This window comes from Python bivittatus, unplaced genomic scaffold (genome assembly GCF_059951505.1).
Source record: "Python bivittatus isolate LINGU-HERP-01145 unplaced genomic scaffold, Pbiv_v1 ctg000980_np1212, whole genome shotgun sequence".
NCBI classification, from domain to species: Eukaryota; Metazoa; Chordata; class Lepidosauria; order Squamata; family Pythonidae; genus Python; species Python bivittatus.
In genome coordinates this window covers 13,837,853-13,862,524 of record NW_028277125.1, presented here as the reverse complement: position 1 = coordinate 13,862,524, position 24,672 = coordinate 13,837,853, and the positions used below count along the sequence as shown (strand labels likewise).

Genomic DNA, 24,672 nt, shown 5'->3' with positions numbered 1-24,672 from the left:
GCTTGTTCAAATAATATAACAAATAATTAGATTATCTGTTGGATATGCACATATTACCTTTTTTGTGGTTGTTTTCCATCTTTTTCGTGTTCTGTTTTTGTGCATTTTCTTTAAAGTTTGTAATAAAAGTATGAAAGAAAAAAACCACACATGGAAAAACAGGCCTTTGGAAACAGCCATATGCAGTTTTTCCCCCCCATTCATAGCAATGCATTGTTGCATTTTGAGTCTGTTTGTGCAACTGAAAAACAGTAATTTGATCCATTGCTGTTATTCTGCATGTTGTTGCCAAGTTACGGCTTCCTTCTCTTTCTGGGGTCCCAGACTTGGTGGCAAGATTCCTGCCCCCAACTGCTGAACAGCTTGCAATGGCTTTTGTTCAGTTGAAAGGGAAGGTTGTGACAACAAAGAGAGAGCCCACAATCAATTATCAATTTTTATTAAAAAGGTACATACAAAATGATCTCTTAGTAAGACAACTACATTTATAAAAAAGAAAATCTAATACAAAAGGTATTATTACTACCACTTCCTCATTGGTTCTTCAAGCGCTGAAGATCCAGCGAGAAAGTAGACGAGTTTTTGAGGGCACCACGTAGCTCACGTAAAAGGGGGCATGCTTTTTAAAAAGCTCCTTAGCCTTTTTGTCTCTTTTGAATGGTGTTTAAAGGTGACTTATCTCTATGAACCACCATTACATCATTACACATTATTATGTTATCATATTTTATTTTTTATCAAATGTGTCATCGCCCATCTTGTTGAACGACTCTGGGCGGTTTACAAAACAATTAAAATCAATTAAAATAAAAAAATTACAAAAATAAATAGAAAAATAAAAAGATCCAAAATAATTGGCAATAACTGACAATCACTCAGGGAGTGTCATCAAGGCACTAGCCACTCCCAAGATTGGGTAAAGTTGTTATCCCCCCACGCAAGCTGGCACAGCCAGCTCTTCAATTCTTTCCAGAAGGCTGGTAAGGTAGGGGCCTGCCCCACCTCTGGGGGGGGGGAATGTTCCAAAGGGTGGGAGCAACAGTATACAGTTCAACCTAACAATTACCAGCCAAAAAGAGTCTTCTGATTTTTTTTTCTCTGCTCAGGTGACATTACCTGTTTCTTCTGGTTGCTGGAGGTAGAGGATTAAAGACCAAGCTTTTTGAAAGTGAATGGAAGGACTTTGAAGTGAACTTATTTGATCAGGGTTAAAATATATACAGTGGTACCTCGGGTCACAAACTTAATTTGTTCCGCGACTCTGGTCGCGACCCGAATTGGTTGCGACCCGAATCAAATTTTCCCATAAGGTTCAATGTAAATATGGTTAATCCGTTCTGACCCCTACAAATTTGGTTGCCAACCGATTTTGGTTGCGACCTGAATCAAATTTTCCCATAAGGTTCAATGTAAATACGGTTAATCCGTTCTGAACCATATGTATTTTTTTTTTAAACCACAAAAATATGACAAAGTACAGTACAGTACACTATGAAGAGAGGGAATGGTAACCTTGCTTGAGGTGTGGAGGACAGGAAGGCGGGTGGGGAGGTGGTTATTGTTTGGAGGGAGTCCCCCTCCCTACAGGAAGCCATGACCACATGTGCCAGCAGGGAAAATGGCCGCGGATCCTGTTCGTCACCTGATGCGGAGTTCGCGAACGGAAGCAAAATTTTGCGAACGGTGCTGTTCGTGACCTGAATTGGTCATGAACAAAAGCGTTCGTGACCCGAGGTACCACTGTATTGTGGTTTCTGGTAGCTGTTAATGGAATTTCTTTACGAGCAGGACAATGCTTTTTTTTGCTTACAACAGGGGGGAGTTTTGCTTTATCTCTTAGAGAAAGTGGTACGTTGGAGCACAAAATGGATTTATTTCATTAAGGCTAAAATATACATAGCATTATTATTTCTGGTAGCTCTTTATGGACTTTTGCTGAATAGAACTGAAGGATGAGTTTCTATAATTTATTGATAAGAGATGAGTTATGGTAAGAGATCTTTTCTAATTACTGAAATACTGTAGAAGGTGTTAAGTTATGGGAGTTGTTTATACTTGTCTGGAGGGAGGGGGAGTCATTTTTATATTTCTTTTTTTTCTCTCTGGACTTTTTCTTTTCCTTTTTATATTTCTCTTAGTTTGTATTGCTCTTTTATCACTGTATCTGTAAACTTTAATAAAATTATTAGAGAGAGAGAGAGAGAGAGAGAGAGAGAGAGAGAGAAGGTAGGTAGGTGTGATGGGATTTTCCTTCTAGGTTAATCTTAAAAGATATAGGAAGCCCTCACAGGAGTGGAGTTAAGCTATGAGAAGAAAAAGCTTAGCCTGCTTTTACACTAGTAAGTTCACCACAGAGCAATAAACAACGGCATTTGCTGAGCTGTGCACACCAAAGTGGTCTGCTGTAGAAGCTGATGAAACAGTTGGCAACCATTCTGGCAATCAGAATGCAGAAAAAGTTGCACGGGAAGATTTTCATGGCATTTCAGTACAGCAGTGTAACACGGCAGATGCTTGTAAAAACCAATCCAGTACTATTTGGCACTATAGAAATAAGCTGATTTTTACCCAGTATTAAATAGTTATGCTCCAAAATAAGCATGAGTTTCTTTAACTCTCTTGGTTACTTACCTTTCTGGAACAATGAAACAGCAAACTCTCAAGTACATTTAACCACTTTTACAGTATCTGCAGTTAAAAGTTAATTCTTTTTTTTAACCTCTTATGTCTTCAGCAGAACTCTACAGGTAATAATGCTAATTCTCACAAAAGCAAAAAGCTCCATTTATTGATTTGCTCAGGTTCTATAAGTTGCTCAGGCTCCCTATCCCCAACGTTCGTACAGGTAGTCCTCGCCTCCCAACCACAATTGGGACCGGAATCTTGATTGAGTGAAATGGTTGTTAATTGAGACGCCCACATGACTGCTTTGCTCCACAACCACAATCCAGGCATTCCTGGTTGTGGTTGTTAAGCAGACGGAGTGAAAGAGCTGCCTGCTGGATTTCAGCTCCGCGCAGAGCTGAAATTCTCCCAGCAGGCAGCCCTTTCACTCTCAAACATTCCTGCAGCCTGCCAAAGGGTTTGCTCTCCCCTCCATGGACAGAGGGGAAATCCTTTGTGGAGTTGGAGGAATGGAGCAAAAATCGTCAGGATTTGAGCTCCGTTCCCACACACCACTGAGAGATTTCTCTCTGTCCCCTCCACTTGCAACCTTCCCTGTTGGCTTCCCCACTGACTGTCTGGGGAAGCCAGCAGAGAAGATTGCAAATGGCAATTACATGATCATGGGGCGCTTGGCAACCAGCCATAAATGCGAGCTGGTTGCCAAGTGCCCAGAATGCGGCCATGTGACCGCGAGAGGGGGCGACATGTTTTACAATGGCCAGAAGTGTTTTATGAGTCATAAAGCACCCTTTCTGAGGCTGTTATAACTTTGAACCATCATTAAATGAATGGTTGTTAAGCGAGGACTACCTGTATCTTGCTACATTTGGATTTGTGTAAAAAAAAAAAATTGCTTTGATTGTCTTTACTTCTGTTAGCATGTTATTTTTAAAAAAATAAACAAAGCCTTTTCTTATGGACTGTCCTGGATTAAAAGGAAGTATTCAACTAATTTGAAGACTGTTTCTGGTCTCAGTGAAATCTGACTGTTAGGTTCATTTTTGTCCATTCAACTCAATCAGAACAAGAAGCAAATCCTGTTCTTTGCAGATTTCCTGATGGGGTTCACAGGGATAGAAATTAGCAGCGTGTTTGGAAATCTTGCATGGTACAGCCTACCCAGGATCGTACCATTTCAGAATGCATGAAGGGGTGCATGTATATGAATGTTTTCCTAGGTGGAAACAAGTTTAGGATGCAGCTTTCCAATGTGTGATTTTTCTTCTCCTGCAATCTGAGATGGTACCTTCCTGGAAGGATCTTCCAGATGCTACTTCTAAATGTGTGACTTGGCTCCCGTCATTCTGCTTTGAAAGGAAACAATCTAGCTCATATCAGCTATTTTGCCTTATCCTTTACACTTTGCTACACTCAAAGTCAGTTGCAAATGCAACCCATACCAGAGTGGCAACACCCACATGGTGGTACAGGCTGAATCACTTGTCACCATGTAGTTCTCACTGTATGCTTCTTGTTAGGTGCATGGATTCCATGCATATGATCAACAGAAGTTTGCTGAAATAGGCCAAATACAACTGTCCCCTTCCAACCAAAAAACCAAAGTCACTGGAACACCATTCATGGACCTAAACAGCTTGTTGGAATTTCTCTATCCGTAACATGCTAACCATTCCTTGTGGAGTTTGGATGATGGGAACTCGAAATGGCCTCACTGGTGAACTGGTCAGCAGAGAAACTGTATATTTGGTCCAACTCTGTAAAATGCAATTCTTTGCATTTAAACCACTTCTTACTTTAAAAGCAGAACCTGCCACGTCTTTCACAATCTCTTTCTGGATAACTAGTTATTCTCTCATTTTTTCTTCCCTTTAAGAGATCAGGAAGGCTCCAAAGAAGCTGGCTTCTTTATCCATGTCCACCAGCTCCTCATAGCTGATGGAGACAAAAATCCTGTCGTTTCTCTTTAACTGAAACACTCCACCCTGGTATATGGAATACAGTCCATATCCTGCTTTTTTAGACCAACAACTGGTTCTTGCACTTTTCATCAGCAGAATGGCTTCTGGGTAATAATCTGTAATCTTGGAAATGTACTGGACCATTTGCTTTGGATTCCTAACACTGTCCGAGTCAGGATCTGCACTGAGTTCAGCATCTTCTGATTCTCGGAACCGAAAATAAGTCTGTGAGTAGATGTAATAAAGTCCAGCTTGCTGTATGATCAGTTCCCCATTGTTCAGCAATACATTGTAGAGAAAGGAAGGATCCGCTGAGGATTGCCAAGAGATTATTTTGAATCCCAAATTGTTTCTCATAGGAGAATCTATGATTGATTGAAAAAGACAGAAAATATTTTAGGCATGTAAAATACTAAATATATCCCACATCTCTTTTTTAAAGATGAATAATTTTGCATCTTCTTGGCAGCCTTTACTCCAATAATCCATAACCCCCCCCCCCAACACCCATACATTCTTCCCATCCATGTACGATCACCATCCATATGGATTAAGGAAAGTGTCCCATATTATTGTTGTCATATATGCTGCACAATGGAATGTTTCTATCAAGGCTTTTGGCCAGCTCTCTTCCAGGACTCTGTTTGCAGACTTTCCCAATGCGGTGCTCTGAAGATAAGTTGCAACTTCAACTTCCAGAATTCCCTGCCAGCATGGCCATCTGACACAATGCAAGCCATTAGAATGAGAAAGTGGGACTTGCCACTTCTTCTCCAGGCTTGGTACTAGGTCCTATATTCCTGGCCATGTCCCATGGCCAGAACATACTCACTTCTCTTCATTGGCTGCTTTGGATTCACATTTGAGTTTTCCCTGAGAAACTCTTTGTCTTGCACGCAGATATGATTTGGTTTGGGTTACATAAAGGTTGCATGCAGAGAATGTGAGTGCTTTTGAAAAATGATGCATTTATATCCCACGTAGAGGGTTTGCCATCACTGAAAATGCAATACAAGTAGTAGCCAAATTATACATCAGGAACAAATGTCTGTCTGTCTGTCTACCTAGCTACACATTTATTTGTGTAGGGAACATTAAATAATTAACACTATCTAGCAAAAGATTATAATGGGCTGGACCCAAACTCTCATATTTACCACTTGATCAAGTGAAATCATTATGACTTAAAATAGGCCTAATTAACTTCCACTCCACTGATTTTAATGCAAATTGATTTAACTGAAAGAGTTATGTTCATCTAGTCCAGATTTCACAAGCCCTAAGTCACAGGAAAATAGGCTGCACGTCCACTAATCATTATTTCAGGTCAACAGAATGCTACTAAATTCATCCATTCTATTTTTAGTTTTAGAACATGAAAATGTTCAGTTCACTTTGCAGAGAAACCAGAATGGTGGGCTCTCAGGATATTGGGCTTCTGAGCTTCTGAGCTGAGTTTGTTAACTATTCTTCTGCGAACCCTACAAATTTCCTGCTAGGATTGGTCTTTGGGTATGTCCCTCCTTCTTAATGTATGAACCTGGTCTTGATTTATTTATCACATTTGCAAAGTGTGCGAAGGCAACCCCCAGTGGATAAACGGGGAAACCCAAAAGCCTGGTTGTTGTGCTAAACAGGCACACACGCACCCCCTTTAGAAGTGTTCTTCTCCCTCTCTCACAATGTTAGAACGCAGGACCATCCATTGAAACAAAACACAAGAGATTCAGGACCAAGAGAAGGAAATACTTTTTCATAGAGCAAACAGTTAACTGTAGAGTTTGCTGCCAGCAACTGTGCAACAGCAGCCAATTTGGATGATTTTAAAATGGAAAAGCCACCTCTCGCTCTCTGCAGTTTACCGCCTCCTGAATCATGGTTCTTGGGAAGTATCAGTGGAACAGGGCTCATCCCCTCCAGTCCAGGTTTGTGAACTACCCAAACACATCCAAAGTTGGCCACCATGGGAGACAGAATACTGGTCAAGGGCTCAATCCAGTGGATTTGTTCTGATGTTCTTAGTGATAGCTTAGGCTGTCCATAAAACAGAAATCACTGGATGCAGATATGGATCTGCTCTGGAGGCATCTTGTTCCTCTCTTTGGCAGAGTGTGGTCACTTGCCACTGTGGTCTGTTCTGCATTGCAGTCACTGAATGGGGAAGAGGTGAGGCCATGGCTGCAGGATTGGGTCTGGAAACAGGCTTGTTCCTGCCCTTCCTTTAGCAACCTAATGAGGCCCAAAGAGACAAGTGGGGCTGGAGCTGCACATGCTGAAGAGCAGGATAGAAGACAGCTCTTCATCATCTCCAACAGACAAGATTTCCATTCCTACCTAGGGAAAGGAATGTCCCATCTTGGGATGGGACTGCCTGGTCCAGCTATGCCCCAATTTGCTGGGTTCTAGTTGACTAAAAAATGGGGATGTCAGGGTTGCTGTGTAATTGTCAGCTTCTCCTCTTCCTTATAAGCAAAAGGCACTGTCAAAGGCATTGTCAAGTTTGATTCCTGGTGACTACTACAGACACAACAAAGTGCTTTACTGACAACAATGTGAAAGTGGTTTCCCACTGCCTTTGCCTGAAATGTTTTTTGACTTCCCACTCCAGCCTACAACGATGGGAAAGGTGCTTACCTTAAATCTCCCATCCGACCATTAACCAGGCCCTACCCTGAAGCTCAAACAAGTGCTGCCACCTACCACAAAGGAAATAAATCCACTGATCCACGTATTAGCCACTTTCCCCAGAATAAGGCATTGTCTTACTTTGTGCAACTAAAGCTTTCCTCGCATTTCTGCTTGAAGTGAGATGAGCTGCGACTCGGGGAGCAGAATTCCTAGGCACATCTCTTGCAATGGCACCTGAAGAAATGCTGTCTGGATATAAAGAAATGCCAACATTTAATTTCCTATCTAGAACTACTAAGGGGATAAAACAGAGTTTTGTTCAGAAGGTCCTTCCAGGTTCAGTTTCAAAAAAAGATATGAATGATGAGAAAGGTGTTCACCTGAAATCCTGGCACACAGCTACATATTACAGGACAGAATGGAATCATGACCAGCTTCCACAGATACATGGATGCTTTATTATGTTGGTTATATAAGAGATAGGAAGCTCCCTTGGAGCAGGACAGACTAAAAGAGGGCATTAAAATACTACAGTGTAAAAAAGGCACAGCACAAAAGAAAAATCCAGCATGGGTGCAGTAAGAAAATGAGAGATTTCTAGCACTTTAGGGAATTAATTAAAATGGAAACCATTGAAAGAAAAGAGGAACCCAGTGGAATTGATCTTTCAGCAAAGATGATGGCTTGGTCCTTCTTTCCACCTCCCCCACTATTGTAGTTGAGGAGATGTATCTACACATATACTCTGATAACCAGCTTCTCCTCAGGAGCACTGGTAGACGCTTGTCCCATCACTGGGAGACTGAACCTCAGACCTTCTGCAAATAAAAATGTGCTCTGCCCCTCCACTGTGGCCTCCATAAATGTTGCTATCTCTTTATCCACTTATGGCTAATGCAGGAAGGACCAGTTCAATTTAAACTTTCTCTTAAACATACAAGTGCCTCCTAGAGCCAATGTTCCATGTTCAGTTTCTTTAAATAATTTAGATTAAATAATCTGGTTTTTAATTAATGTTTCATTCATTTCCTCAATGCAACAACACAGCCATTCATACATCATAAACTTTCGCTGCATGATCTTTGCCCAATATAAATATAAACAGCATCAGTACCTTTTGTTGAAGATGTTATTTCTTCTGCACGGTTCTTAGCCATCATCTGCAATTGTAAATATAATTAATTAGCTTTTTTCCTCCTTGGGGTATTAGAATGTAGTAGATTTTCCAGAGCACTGGATTTATTTCCTTCCAGCTCCCCCAAAACCTGTTTCCGTGATGACTCTGCTAAGGAACCTTTTCCCTTGAGGAAGGGAGAGGGAGCCAGTATTGTGGACACGTATATTAGCCAATTATGCACATGTATTTAAGGCTAAATTCTTCTAACCAGAGAAGTTGGTTCAGCCATCACCACTTATTGGATAATCTTGAGCATTGTGGTGCTGTCCCAATGTTTAGTTTACCTGTTCCAAACAGAGCACAATCTCTAAGATAGCTCTAAGTCTGTCATATTTCATATAGTTATCGACAACTTTAAAAAAAGGGGGGTGGGAAACCATGCTCATATCCTTAGCTCCCTCCCTGGAGAAGCTCACATTTGCAACAGTAATAAACACATCGCCTACAACACTTTTCCCTATCAAAATACATCACAAGAGCATTAAAGCTCTGAAAGTCCTTTAAAGTGGGCAGTAGCCAAGCCATGTTATAAAGATTTCAGGACTGTCATTGTGTACTTATTTATTAATGAATTATTACTATTAACTATTCTTCTATTTTTCAGAATCCAATAAATAAACAAAACCTCAAACCAGGGGGCATTTCAAAACTGTCTCTGACAAATTAAAACAATTGAACTATAAAGAAATTAAGAAAAGTGTCTTAAAAAGGTGTAACATGATGAAAACAGGAAGAGCTTAAAAAACTAAGATGCAGCACAAACTTTAAGATGTACCACTTTAACTGAATGTTTGTGAAGTTTGGTATCAATAATTCTGAACAAGACAGGAATGATGCAGCCCAGACATTTACAGTGAAAATGCCTTATTTTTGGTGATGGAGTTACAAGGTATTAACCAGGAATGTAACATTCACAACCATTTCACACATACATAGAGGCAAAAGGAGGTTGGTTTGATAACCCTGGAACATTTGATTGCAAATGTCGCTCCTTCCATCTGCTTTTTAAACTTTTAAGTACATACTTCAGAAGGTTCAGACTCATTACAGAGAAGCAGCAGAAACTGTAAGTTTTGGAAAAGAGTAAAATCCTTGAGACCATGTCCCCATTTCACACAACAGATACTGGTATTTAAAAAGGAGCACCTTTCTAATGAGCCTTGAGAGTTGTTGTTTGACCTCCCAGCAGGGATCGTCATCTTCTTTATCATTTGGATCCAGATCTTCTAGGAAAAAATTTTCTCTGGTGAAGCAGGCAATGCTACTCTTCGCATATGTGTCTCGGAGCTGTGTTAGAGAACAATGGGGGAAGCCAAGTGTTAATTCAATGAATGCAACTGTAGAGACTGAAAGACATACAGTATGAACAGTAAATGAGTATCAGCAATATTTATTTTTGATGCAACATTTGAATATAAAAAACACAACAAGCCCTTTTGTGGTCAGTATTGCACTGCTAGAGAATCGCAGCTTACATTTTAAACATACTTCATGATACTTATCAGGCCTCTTGTAGCAGGAAGCTTGACACCCAACCCACCCAACTCACTCTGCTCAGACTGGCAGCAGAGAATAACAGATTGAATCAGGGGCTTTCCCTCTGCAAAGTTCATACTCCAACTATGAGATAGTCATTTACAAACCTTTGGATGGGGATTTCAGCATAGTATCATCTATCAACCCTGGTGATTTTGTTGAAATTCCCAAGTTGTCATAAAGCTCTCAACCATTATCTGATTTTCAAACAGGCTTACACATGTCTGATCAGAAGTAAACCATACTGTGTTATATCAGACTTGGTCACAGATAAGTACGTGCAGACTAACTCCAAGGTAGATCTAATTAAACCAAGTATGTGACTTGGGAGCTTCCAGTTGATTTAGACGTCAATTGTCATTAATTCCAGTCTCCATGACAATGGCAAGGATTCTGAGAATTGAAGTCCAAAACTATAGAACTACACTAATAATTCCCACTGGAAGAGGAATTCGGAATAGACCTGTCTCAGATTGCAGTCTTTGTGTGTTAATGTTTTTATGGGTTGTTCCAGAATGGTGTCAAATCCATTTGAAAAATAAATGACTAAATATAATTTTTTGTATTTGTGTTAAGTTTATTAAGCTACCTTAAGATACACAAGAGGCAGAAAAAAACATAGGAAAGAAAGATATTATAAGATACATCAGAATGGGAATTCCCCACCCCAAAGGTCTTAACAAATGAAAAGCAAATTTATTCATAGAACAATATAATTATAATGCAACTGAACAAAAACAGTGTGGTCCAGAACAAGGAGTCCAATGAAAAACAAAACCAAGTTGAACAAAACAAGGAAGCCTTATTTTCCCTCCATCTACCGTTTTCCCCACAACCATGTCAGAATGACAAAATAGTTTTCCATTATAGAGAAGGATAACCATCTTTATAAACAGTTATTAGAGTACAAAAATCTCTCTTGCAGGATAGAAGCATCGATCTCCCATGGATTTGTACATGCTGAGTCTTTGAAACATCTTGATATGTAGTTCGATCACAAAAGTTGAAGTCTCAATCCCATCAAACTGTCCTGATGGACAAATTATTGAATTTATGAGGATATTTAGGCCACCTCGGTCAAAGATGGACAGCTGACAGCTGTTTGTGGCTCTTGCAATAACCTTCTGCAGATCCTATTACCTATGGCTCAGTTTCTTGTTGAATTTGTATGGTAGGTTTTCTACTGAAATTCACTGGAAAAATGCTACTTTAAGAACTGCAACATTAAAGGTGAGAGTGGGCTAAAAAGGTAATACATTTTTCTCCTATCTCCAACTATTTTTTCATCTGACCCTGCCTATTTTTTGGGGTTTTGCATTACATTTGGAACAGCTGTTCCATAATTACTGAAAGCATTCTGCCTATTTTGGAAAGTATTCTAAACTCCAAACTCTTTCCAGAATGAAAGTGCCGAAACACTTCCAATAAGTTCAGAACAGCAAGTCTTGAATTCAAGGCAACTGTTTGAACCTTGAAATGTTTTGCACTTGTTTTTTAATGCAGACCTGGCACATCATTTAAATTCCAGCTCTTGATCTAAAAATAATCTTAAAATAATTAGCTGTTCTGAACAACTGATTGGTTCAAAATAGGGAAAGGAGTACGACAAGGCTGTATACTGTCACCCTGCTTATTTAACTTATATGCAGAGTACATCAAGAGAAATGCCAGGCTGGAAGAATCACAAGCCGGAATTAAGATTGCAGGGAGAATCATCAACAACCTCAGATATGCAGATGATACCACCCTAATGGCAGAAAGCGAAGAAGAACTAAAGAGCCTCTTGATGAGGGTGAAAGAGGAGAGTGCGAAAGCTGGCTTGAAACTCAACATTAAAAAAACTAAGATCATGGCATCTGGACCCATCAATTCCTGGCAAATAGAAGGGGTAGAAATGGAAGCAGTAACAGACTTCATTTATTTGGGCTCCAAGATCACCACAGACGGAGACTACAGCCATGAAATTAAGACACTTGCTCTTTGGGAGGAAAGCTATGGTAAACCTAGACAGCACATTGAAGAGCAGAGACATCACCTTGCCGACAAAGATCCGCATAATCAAAGCTATGGTTTTTCCAGTAGCAATGTATGAACCATAAGGAAGGCAGAGTGCCAAAGAACTGATGCCACTGAATTGTGGTGCTGGAGAAGACTCTCAGGAGTCCTTTGGTTTGCCAGAAGGTCAAAGCAGTCAATCCTAAAGGAAATCAACCCTGACTGCTCATTGGAAGGATTAATACTGAAGCTCAGCTGTTTTTTCCCGAGACTCTATTACTACTTCAGTGAATTAATATTATTAGTACATCAAGGTGAGTACATGCATTTTCCCCATGCTCACTTATCTAGCCGAAATTCATGCAAAACTGTAGTGGGAGTTAAATTATGCAAAATCAGGAAAAAAATTCAACTAGTAATGAATTTTAACGGGATCTGGTGTCCTTGTATGAGGATAAAAGCTTGATTCAATGAGCAATAGAATCCCTTTTAACAGATTCTATTTGTCTAATTCAACGTATGCAAATTAGGGTTGGACATCCCAGTAATTTTCATTGAAGTTTAGTTAATATTTGCTGGGACTGAACAGGCACATACTTTTCACATAAGCAGAGAACCTACCTATAGAGTGAGTTATTAAGGAAGAGATGTGTATTCCTTTCTCTAGGCTGATCTTGGAAAAGCTAAACATGGTTGATTAGTTACTTGGATGTGAGATCATCACCAAATTCCAGGGCTGTAGACTAAACTGGGAAGTCAAAAAAAATATTCAGGAAGGAGTTCACCTGGAGCAAATCCTTACTTTTTTACCTCAGACTTATTGCAAAATTATGTCTAGGTGTCTAGATTTTATCTGCAGGACAGGAAGCTAAAAGTTATTGATGATTGTCCAACTGATCAAGCCAGAACTTCCAAGATGTAATGGGTTTTGTGACATGAACCGGTGAAGCTCACATTCAAATAATTGTCAAGAGTGATTTTATATGAACCCAAGTGTGGAGTCCTTGGGGTTCTCTGAGCTTGGTTCTTTTCTTGCAAACATTTCATTACCTGGCTAGGTAACATCTTCAGTACTAAAATGGGATGGTGCTTGCTCTCTATTTATGTGCTGTGGCCTGCCTTGCCAGTGCTGGTAAGGGTGGGGTTTTTGTTTTGCTCCTCTGGTAGTTCTTTGATTGGCATATGCTTGCTGCTTGATTGTGTGCCTGGTGGTAACCTTTGCTTATCTGGGTGATGATTGCTGGTGATTGATTGCCTCACCAGCAATCAATCACCAGCAATCTTCTGGACTTCAGTGCTAAAATGGGATGGGGTTTGCTCTCGATGTGCTCTCTATTTATGAGAATTCTTGGAAGCCTGGTATTCAGACAAGGCAGCAATTAATAGACACATAAAGAGTACCTACATACTATTCAAGAGACAAAAGACCAGAAGATCGCCTCACCAGCAATCATCACCCAGATAAGCCAGGCACACAATCAAGCAGCAAACATATGCCAATCAAAGAACTACCAGAGGAGCAAAACAAAACCCCCACCTCCACCAGCACTGGCAAGGCAGGCCACAGCACATAAACAGAGAGCAAACCCCATCCCATTTTAGCACTGAGACGTTACCTAGCCAGGTAATGAAACGTTTGCAAGAAAAGAACCAAGCTCAGAGAACCCCAAGGACTCCACAGTTCAACCCTGAGCTACACATATTCGTCTCTATTGGAACCCAAGTGTGCCAATGTGGATTGCAGTAACTATAGGACACAAGTGTTTTAATCTATAGGGGCAAGGCATCATGGTACAGCTCACTGAAAAGCTATGGATAATTTATCCTTTTAAAATATCTGATATTATATTTCTATTCTTTCAGTTGTTATTGCTTTACTCAGGAAACCTAATTTTAGGATCTTATAAATGTCCATTTTTAAAAATGCATTCTATACTGTTTTGTTTTTCTGATAGATTTCACTGATCATTGACCACAATAAAGTTGTTTTATTTATATATGCATGCACATTCATTTGGTAGTTTAGTAATTTAGTATGCTATTTGCTAAGTAATTTATAATTCAGTCCATTAATTTTAAGTATTAGCATTTTTTAGTATTCTACTCCTTCTACTCCTGTATTTCTAGTGCTTTGTAGTTTGAACCATCTTATTTCTTTCTCATACACTTCCAGAAAATAACTATATATCTAAATTTGACTGTGACCCTTTTACAAAAAACTATAAAATGGTATAAATGCTGTTAGTGACTGTAATAATAAAGATACAATACAAAGATTATATTTTTCTATTCTTAATAGTTCTCAAAATTTATAATCAAAGTAAATAGGTAAATTAGGGCTTCAAGGCTACATAAAAAAAACTCCTTTAAAACAAAAGGAGTACTTGAAATGGAAAGTGAGAAAATCCCAAATCCACTTAAATTCTTTCAGACTAAATACTGAGCAAATTAAACAAGGTGGGGAGAAATCTAATGTGTGATGACACAGGCTAAGATATTGGGCTACAACTGGGGAGACCAAGTTCAAGTTGTTCCTCAACCACAGATTCCCCACTGGGTGACTTCAGGGTAGTTATTGTATTAGAAGTGGAAGTGCTGCCTTGGAATCCTGGAGGAATGTGCAAAGCAAATGTAAACAACAAATAATTGTATGTCTAAATCTATTTTTAAACTGAAATTGAAGGAAAAAAAATACATTAAGGGCTACTGTGACAATCAGGTATTCATGACAGGTCTTCTATTTGATTTTGCCTCCTGTACTAAGCAGAATACAGAGCTTATGACATGCAGACCTTTGAGACTTTAATATCCCAATAGTCCATCTTCCTATATTTGGTTTAAGCTTCATCCGAACCCAGACAGCCCAAATGTTTGCCAACTGTTTTAAAAGCCCACTGATGTGTTTCTTTACTTGTAAATGTACTACTCACTTTCCACTGGAACTTATTGTTTACAGAGTGTTACTCCTGCTTGAATGGAAACTATTTGAGCTCCATGCCTGATCAACATACAAGGAGTGAGGAAGGGTAGCCGGACTGGGGCACGTGGCCTTCCAGATCTCAGCAACTGTCTAGTTCACAGCTATAGATTTGCCTTTCTACAGATGCTGCTATGAGGAGTATGATGATGACCTATGAATGCTTTGGGATGGCACCAGGAGAAAATATTTATAAATGAAGTAGGTTACTTTGTTCAGAAAATTCAAACAAGCAAAAAAACCATCTTATTACAAAAAATAAGTGAAAACTTTATTAATCAAAGCACAAGGAAAAACCTGTTTTTAAAAACCTGTTTATGTCTTTTACCCAAAACTGTAAAGAGAACCATGGACATTCATAGTAGACCTTGAAAATACTGGATGATGGAAGTGTGCCCAGCTTTTGAAGGAAGCTGAAGCCTTCATGCTAACTTGCTGGTAGATCTTCATTTCAGCTGCAAGGTGGCTTTCCATCTGCTCTTCTATTTTCATCTGGAGGACATTCTGTACAAAACCAATTTGACAATATGTTTAGTTTGGTCTTCATTTGCCCACTCCATTCCTTCCCCCCCTTAGTATTCACCCAATGTAAATGCTAAATCATCCCTCAGATTTAATGTCCAACACAAAGGCAATTGACCACACATTCCTCCTTCCCTTTGCTTAACAGTGAGAACATTTGTAAGTTCTTCACATGGAAACTCTGGCTCCAGCTTTATCCTAAACTAGCTCTTTTTCTTGCCCCAACCAACCTCCTGTAATTCATCCTCACACATGTACATACCTATGCATAAATCAATGAAAGATGTCATCTTTGCTTCATCGACAGGATTCAGAGTTTTTCCATTCTTTCCCAGTAACTTTCTACAATTATCCATAACTTCCATTCTCCTTTTGTTTCCATCCTTCCATCTCTATTTTCGTTTTATTGCTCAGAGTACTTTCATGCAATCCAAGTCTGTGCTTTATGGGTCATGCAGAAACAGGGTTACTGTAGCCATCAATGATAGAAACAATTCCTCATTCACCACTCATAAATTGATATCTGCACGTGATCCACAATGCTCCATTTTGCCCTTCACTGCCATATGATCAAGTCTCAAACATAAGGATAAAAATCTATGCGTGCATGGGGGCTTCTCACCATATGAGACAAGAAAAGATGGTGCCAACTGCCTTTCTGAAGAGGGCCAGATATTTCTTGAATTTGTAATAAAGGCTCTTCTAGATATACAGATAACTAGGTAGGAAATGTTCAGAGGATAATCTATGAAACTGTAAAAACCATCAAGCTTCCTCTCAAAGTTGACCAAGACTGAGTCTTTCTTCCTATGCTATAGAACTGAACATAAATAGAAGCCAAAACCATTTTTCACCTAACTTCAGCCTGCCTTGAAGTGACACCAAGGGATGAATAGGACATGCTGACCACTTTGGGTAGAATAACTGGGGGGAGAAAATATGAGTCTATAAAAGGATAGGAACATCTGCAGTTTAGATGTCAGTTTGCTTTCAACTTGAGCATTTAAAGCATCCATTCCTGCAACATTTTGAAGAGAAAATGCCCTGGAATCTGCAAAAGGAAAAAGCAAAGGGGAAAAAAAACCCCTACTGCTTCAATATCTTTTTTTCACATTTCCCCCCATTAGTCTATAAAACAAATTTCAAGCTCTAAATCATTGCTATAATCAAATTCAATTGGGGAGGGGGAACTTCCACAAGACAATTTTGGACAACTAATCTTTCCTATCCAATATCTGATATCAATAACTAGATATCACAATTTGGCATCAAACATTTTAAGAAAAGTTAGTTTCACGGACCCCTAAAATTACTGCCAGATGTCATTTCAGGGCTTTCACTGCCTCTTCACAACTGGGAAATGGAAGTGAGAGATGGGGATGGAACAGAGACAGAAGTCTTCCAGGACCTGGTGACACTCAACCCCAGATCTTTTTTAGTCCTATCTATCTATCTATCTATCTATCTATCTATCTATCTATCTATCTATCTATCTATCTATCAAATTTAAAACGATTCTGGAAGACTTCCAGGGTTAATGAACTATGCTCTCCCAAATACCTCCACAGGGCTAGTGTCAAGGCTGGCATTATCAGAGATCTGCCAAAGACCTACAGCATTACCGGGGGCCGCTGATAATGGCCCATGGACTTATATTTCGTCTTTACCATTGGTTTGCTGGTCTTCTCCCTGGGGAGGAGAAGCAGTAGGCACCACGTCTCTTTGCTCAGTGAGTTTCTGCCCGAGAAGCAAGAAAGTGGAAGCAGGAAGAAAGGAAGCAAAGCAAAGCAGGTAGCAACAAGAGCCAAGACGCAGACTCTTCAAGGTTGGGCCACTTAAGGTATCTGGCTTAAGGGCCTCCAAAAACCAACAGAGGCATTCACTGCTGACTTGCCTGCTTCAGATTTATGTTTCAGCTTGTCCTGCTTAAGGCACAACCTTCCCGCATTGTCAGCTGCCAGAATTCCTATTCAGAGTTGGGTGTCTTTTTGTCACTACTACTGCCAGATTCAATTGCTTCCAGAATCTGACTCTGAACAAAAGCCATCCAGGTTAAATGTGAATACTTTCCTGGCTCTAGTTTGGAAAGAGTTTATGATCACGCTGCATATGCAGACCCTAATGTGTGCCTTGAAAAACACAGAACAAAGAGCAACCAAAGTATTCAGGAGCTAGTATAGTCTTTCCCCTTAGAAGACTACAGAAAGTGGGTTGTGTAGCTTAGTTTTCCAGTAGACCAGGGAGACTCCATGGCAGTACATAAAAGTATGCAGAATGAAAAATGTAGACAGATTGAATTTCTCCCCTTCTTTCACCATACTTCCACTACAAGCATAACGCAAGGAGATTCGATACTTCTTTTTACAACACATAATAAAACTAGGGAATTTACTGCCCCCAATTTGGGTACTTTTAAAAGGCAGCTGGATAAATTCATGGGGGATCATCTACTAGGTTTGATGCTGCTTCCTGAATCACAAGGAACTTCTCTCAAATAACTAGTCATTGAGGAACTGGAGTAGGAGTGGGAAGACCCAGCTTCCCCTCCACCCTCATCCACAGAAACGTATGGGTAATTCTGGACCAGTCACACTCAGTCCAATCTACCCAGAGTTACATTGTGGGGAAAAACAATAGGAGGAAGTACTATGTCCACCGCCTAATGCTCCTGAATGAAAACCAAGATATAAATCTAACAAATAAATAAATAACCAACAGGGAAGAAAAACTGTGGCCTTCCCCTCCTATTTCTGAACTCTTAGATATATCCAGATTGTGATGCAGAAAGCTGAATGAAGTGGACTCTGTCTCATCTAGCAGGGTCCTGCTGATGTTCCTAATTCACATATGGTGGTTTACTAATAATCTTTTGGTCTGATCACTTTCTGTTGCAATGCTGGTGTTTATCAGGCCTCTGTTTTAATGTATGGCATACATACCATGGTAACAGGGCTGCCCTGCAATACATAGGCCTATTTATCCCATGAAGAATGGGCTGCTATTTCTGACAACTGAGTAAGAAAAACGATTTTCATACAAGGTTACATGCTACCTCCGTTTCCCTTGCCAGAACCACTTTTATGCAAAAGAACAAAAGGAGGAAGAAGAAGTTATAATTGCAGTCAGAAACTGAAAAAGACAGCTGAGTTCCACCCATTTGTTTAATCATCCTGTGGGTTTTTTTTTTTTAACATCATGCAGGAAAACCCCTTTGTAACGAACTATTTTTACCTCCACTAGGAGCTGCCAGCCCTGAAGATAAGATCCCTGGCACAAAATGGCCAAATTGAATAGACAGAAGAAAAAGGTCAGGCTGAAAGGTAGTATAAATCGATAGGCCAGCCTGCAGGAACCATGACTCAATGTTACTAGATCAGTGTTTCTCAACCCTGGCAGCTTTCAGACGTGTGGACTTCAACTCCCAGAATTCTGGACAACTCCAGAACCCAGGCCTTGCTGGCTAGGGAATTCTGGGAGTTGAAGTCCACACGTCTGAAAGCTGCCAGGGTTGGGAAACACTGTACTAGGTCAATCCTTCAACCAACAGATTACAACGCCAATCACCCCCACACAGCCCCACAACTGCAATCCTTCACGTCTGGAGGACAATCTTCATTGTTCATTTGTTTAACCTGGCAAACCGCTCACTACCCAAAACTTTCAGCCATTTGCAACAAAAGACAAATCACCTCACGGGGTTGTTGTTGTTGTGGGGAAAATAGGAGGAGGAAGGAGTATTGGGTACGTTCACCGCCTTGAGTTATTTATAAACATAATAAAGGTGGGATAAAAAAAATCTAAAAATCTAAATCTAAAACCAAGACATTAAAAGCAGTTCAAATAACAAGTAAAGCAAACAAGTAAAACACAGGGTTAATAATGAAAAATAACAGTGGAAATTAGCAGCAGAAAAGCCTACACCAAAGGATGTGCTTAAGGACCTTTTTCAAAGCTGTCAATATCACACCTCTGAACTTTGCAGAAAAGCAGGTAGCCACAGGAAGACTTGGTCCCAAGCAAAGGGAAGGGAAGATGGCATTCTCGCAAGAGGCAGGGGAAGACACCCAGAGTGATTCCCCCCCCCCCCGATTCCCCAAAGGTGTAACTGCACACTGAAGTATCATTTCTGGACTGAAAATTGTGCTGGGTTTCTGCTAGGTATTTCTAGACTGATTTTCCGCTCACAAAAGACAAGATTTGCCATTAGCTGAAGTGCTCTGTGTGGGAGACAAGCTTCTGTGATAACTCACCTTTTCTGTTTAGATTATGTGGTCTCACTGTCAGAACTGGCCAGAGACTATTCTAAGAAAGGAAACATCTGGAGGCAGTCTATATAAAGTCACATTATCCAAATGTTTTGCACAGTAAGTGAAGATATGCAACAACTCTAGCTTCCTCCACAATTAACAACTAGATGGAAAAGGCAAGAAAGCACAGGGCAGAGGAGGAGTAGAGGGGCCCCAGAAGCAGAGCACTAGGAATCAGGACCAAATTCTACTCATACCAAAGCTATATCCTCCATAAATGCAAAATATCTTTTTTTCATTTGCTTTATAACCACAGATTCTTGCTTCAAAAACAGAGAGCATAGGAGTCCTTAACGAATGCATGGTTTAGCCATAAAACAACAGCCACAGGTTAAAAGCTAACACTGAAGATGTTACCTAGACGGGTAACAAAATGCCTGCAAGAAAACAACCAAGCTCAGAGAACCCCAAGGACTTCACAGTTCAACCAAGCTATATGTATTCTCTACCACTGGTAACACAATTGTGCCTAGAACTGGATGGTCCCACTTGCAGGTTAAGCTCCTTCATCTCATTTGCAGAATGAATTCCAAGATTAAGATTTTGAATTAGGCCATGATTGGGCATAGGTCAGCGCTGAGATGAGCAGCCAATCAGGCCCCTTTCATCAGTCAAGCTCCACCTCAGACAGCTAGAATATGCATTCATTTTCCCATCTGTCTGGAAAATTATCATGCCTGGGGATGCATGATACATTTGTTTTTTTCTTTCTTAAGAAATGGCAAGTTTACATAATTGCAATCAAGCACCCACAACATTCCCAAGCAACTGCAGACTGGGAAACAGCTCAGTTTAGCCACGCAGCATGAGACACTGCAATTGTGATCTAGCCAGATTTAGCCTCTGCCAAGACAAGTCAGCAATTATGTTAAGGGAAACAGATGTCAAGAAAGGAACAGGGAGATGAGAACCAACTGTGTGATGGATGGCTAGCTCAGAAGTTCCTGACCAAATGTATGTAGGCTTAAACACAAACAAGATTCTACCATCCACCCAGGACAGCAACAATTCAGTTAAATTCCAGCTCCCATCACCCCAGGCCAGCATGGCCATGGGGAGAGATGATGGGAATTGCAGTCTAACCACATCTGGAGGAACATAAATAATATAATTGGCCTGTCTCAAGAATTCTTCAGAAAGATTGCAATGGATTCCCTGGCCCATGCTCAATTATTTCAATAACACAAATAATTATTTTAATAAAGTAAGAACTGTTTCTATTTTTTCCATTGATTATTTGATATTTAATTTAAAATACTGTACCCCACTTTCTAGCCATTAAAAACAGAACATACAATCACAAGAAGTTTAACCCTCCAACCCCCAAGGCTACAAAAGCAAAGTGTCTCTTTAAAACAATTCTGCCAACGAACATGAGAATATGGCTGAGGAGCAGTTTACAATGTCCCTTCAAGGTAGCCCAGTGTGCCTACAGAAATTTACACAGCAACCCTGTAGTGTGGCCCAGTATTTTATGCTGCATATACTTCATTTCGTACAGAGAACTATGGGAAGAAATCACAATCTTGACTGAAGCAGCAGTGGGTGGGATGAGTAACTTATTTTCGGTAAGGAAAGAGTTAAACATCCTTCTTCCTCCCCACCCAGATCCAGTTAGGGTTCCTCCCCACCCAGATCCAGTTTTACTGCTCTTCTGTAAAGAGCTTACACCAATCCACACACACTCAAAAACAAACAAGCCAAGCAAAATAAGTAATTTGAGTCCACAGATTATTAAACATGTCCTGGAGTGCCCTGCATGGATCTATTTCTGTTACTAAGCACAAGTTGCAGCAAATTCTTTTTCCCACCAGATTCCAGTTAACTGCAAGCAAACATTGACTATAATCTACGAAGTGTACCACATTTTAGCCTCCAGCGTTGGGCAAGTGCAGGCTGCATGGTTAGCTGCTAATCTAATGAACTTTGAAAATCCTGAACTTTGCCTTATTTCAGTAAACTCTGGTTCAGTTCAGCAAGGGTAAAGGTGCTGAGATTGGTAGAAGCAGAGGTTGGGTGCAAAGTCCCCAAAGAACATTTCAAGATACTTAAGTTCAGAATTATGTCATATCAGATACCTTTACTTACTTTTTATTGCAAAAAAGAGAGAGAGAACCTGCCACAGTATTTACAAAGTGTAATCTGGGACATTTTGCAATGATCTTGCTGACCAAATATTAGGTGCTGTAGTCCAAAACTGAAAAATGTATACAATACAAAAACAAGGCCTCTGCTTTGAGCCCTGGAGGAATAAGGCATATTCACCTTTTGTTCACAAGAGCTCTACTTTTCTCCAAAGAGAAATACATCATTCCCAGGCTGGCCACCAAGATAACAGGTATCACATAGTACCTTGAATTTCTTCCTAGTGCCCTGGAGCCAAATGCAAAGGGCAATTTTATTTAATCTTCTCAACGACCTGATTAGGTAGTTGTGGCCTACTAAAGGTTTGTGGTTGAGGCAGGATAATAAATAAAAGGAGATACACCTTTGGCAACAGTAGCTAATTAATGTGCTAGGTTTGGAAGAGTGTGGTGGACTTTGTTTTGTTTTAATGTTATGTAAAACTAGTTTTTACAGGAGAAAAAGTGCCATTTCCTGCTCTCAATTCTCCAGCAATTGTGACTGGAATGGCTTTCAGGAAAAGGGAGGCCAGGGCTTCCAAGTGAACTCCCCCCCCCCCTTGATTTGCTCATCAGTAGGTGGAGAAGGGATGGGATGGGTGATTCCAGCCATTGGGGGGTTTGTAAAGCATCGTTTATACCTGAGCACCCTGTGAAGCACCTTCTCCTGCCTTCTTCAACAAGCCCCGATACAAAAAACAAAAGCAAAGCAGAAATCCAGCCACTGGCTCAGAAACCACTGTAAAAAGATGGGAAACAGGCAGGATGGGCAGCTCCCTTGCTCTTCCTGATCAGAGGGTTGCAGCAAATGTTTGTGTAGTGGAAGCATTCGGGATGAAAGGGAGGGGCCCCATGCACCCCCTTGCCTGGAACAATAGAACAGGGCTTGTATGCAAGGCCGAGCTAGTTTCATCTGTGCTATTAGTTTCATCTGTGCTATTCGACTGGAAAGAGTCCCACAGGAGTTAACAGCAAATATTTTAACCGTTTTTTTTTTCCTTTTCACCTTTCCAGGCAGTAATATCAAAAAGGCTTACCTTCTGCTTATGCCATTATTTTTTTTATTTTGGGAAGGGGAGGCAAAGGGAAGCATTCAACTTTCCCCCATAGCTCATTGCCAGGAAGTGTTAGGAAAGGGGCAAGACCTGGGAAGACAATATCTTTTGCACATACGTGCCCAGTGTTGCAAGGCAAGACTGGCATTGCTCCAGACGATTCAGTTAGAATTGGCTGGTATTAAGAAATTGTACTGCCTATTTAAAGAAACAGAAACTTTATCTCGTTGGAATGGCCAATGGGTAGATCTTATTCTCCCAGGTACTATACTGGGGTTTCTCAAACTTGGCAACTTTAAGATATGTGGACTTCAACTCCTAAAATTCCCCAGCCAGCATATCTTAAAGTTGCCATGTTTATACGAACACTATACCAACCCAGCTCAACTTGCTCTCTGTGGCTCTGCAGAAGCCCATGTATGGCAGCCCCATAAAGTTAATTGGGGCTTTTTCTCAGAAAAAGGGAAAAGACTGGGGCAAAAAAAACAACAACCCCACCCTCCCTCATTTTTCAGTTTATTGTGGATTTTTAAGCCTCTCAGCATCATGTGAGGGAAGGAATGGCTCACAGTTCTGGTTTTAAATCGTGGTTAGTTGGGGGTCATGTTCTTTAAGCCGCTCTTTGATTTATACAGGCTTAACTGAAATGCAGGCTTGCAGGCACGAGGCGCTGTCCATTTCTTTGCAAATTGTTAAACTAAGGGTTGGCCTTAGTTAGTGGCCTGGCATTGCTGCCTTGAACCATCGGCCTCCTGGATTTTTTCCCTTTTATTTTTGTGAATGTGAATTGTTATAGGTTTTAATTGTATATTTATGTATTGTTTTAATGTGCTGTGAGCCGCCCAGAGTCCCCCATTGGGGGGAGATGGGCGGGGGACAAATTTAATAGACAGATAAATAAAATGGAAGACAGCAAACCCTTCCTGGTGGGTTAACTCTGGGAGTTGAAGCCCGCTAAAATCAAAGCCATTTCCCGCCATGGCCTTGCACACAGGGCGTCCCATCCTCAAAGAGAAACGCACAAAGGATTTCCGCCTCATTGCCCCCGCCGCCGTGTTTCTTGCGAATTTAATCCCGCTGGGCTCCGTGGGGCTTACTCTGGGGCAAGCAAGCTTAACCTTGTGTCGAGAGGGAAGGGAAGGGGCGACTAGCGGCCTCGTTCCCAGGGCGCTGCCCCGCTCGGCCCCAAAGCGCCTTTTGAATTTGCTAACAAAGCAGCAGGGGAAAAATGCGCGGGGCGGGTGGGGCGCGTAGGCGTGCCGCGAAAGGGGAACCAGAAAGTTGCACAACTACGAAATGGCAGCCGAGAAATTGAGAACAGCTGATGTGGTGCAATGGCCGAGCAACCCAACGGCATAGGCTCCTTTGCGTAAACAGCCGATCCGGGCCAGTGGCCCATTGCAAAGGAGGGAAGAAAATGTGGCTCGCCTGCAAGCTTCAACGCGCGTTTTCCTCGGGGTACGGTGAATACGACTGAATTGCAGAGGACGTGCATCCCAAGGGAGTCCTCTGCAAGCCTACGGTGGGAAGCGGGCCCGAGAACCCTCCTCTGCAGCCAAAAAACCTTCCCTTCCTTTCCCTTCTCCCGCCCGCGAGACGGGACCGATTAACTTCGCACCGACCTGTTGCAGCTCGTTGGTGAAATAGAGGAAAGTGATGGCCACGCAGATGGACTGCAGCAGCACGGCGAAGATCAGGACGAGCCCGCAGGTCTGGCCGGTGCTGGGGCCTCCGGATGCCAGCATTCTGGCCGGTGGCGGACAAAG

At 41.0% G+C, this 24,672-nt stretch overlaps 1 protein-coding gene across 1 annotated transcript; it reads right to left on the bottom strand.

Annotated features, from left to right (window-relative positions):
• Nucleotides 1-422: 422 nt before the first annotated feature.
• TNFSF10 (TNF superfamily member 10) lies at nt 423-24,663 on the bottom strand. Its single transcript, XM_007424300.4, has 5 exons — nt 24,529-24,663; nt 9,538-9,678; nt 8,329-8,374; nt 7,353-7,463; nt 423-4,951 (listed from the first exon to the last, which is right to left on the bottom strand). The coding sequence occupies exons 1-5, from the start codon at nt 24,649-24,651 to the stop codon at nt 4,497-4,499; spliced, it is 876 nt and encodes a 291-aa protein (XP_007424362.1). The 5' UTR covers nt 24,652-24,663; the 3' UTR covers nt 423-4,496.
• Between the last annotated feature and the right edge of the window lie 9 nt (nt 24,664-24,672).

Excerpts from the sequence above, each read along its gene's own strand:
- TNFSF10 (XM_007424300.4), bottom strand. The coding sequence starts at position 24,651 with ATGCTGGCATCCGGAGGCCCCAGCACCGGCCAGACCTGCGGGCTCGTC. Across the intron at positions 9,679-24,528 it reads TCACCAACGAGCTGCAACAG|CTCCGAGACACATATGCGAA; the intron begins GTCGGTGCGAAG and ends TCTCTAACACAG. Across the intron at positions 4,952-7,352 it reads GAAAGCTTTAGTTGCACAAA|ATTCTCCTATGAGAAACAAT; the intron begins GTAAGACAATGC and ends AATCAATCATAG.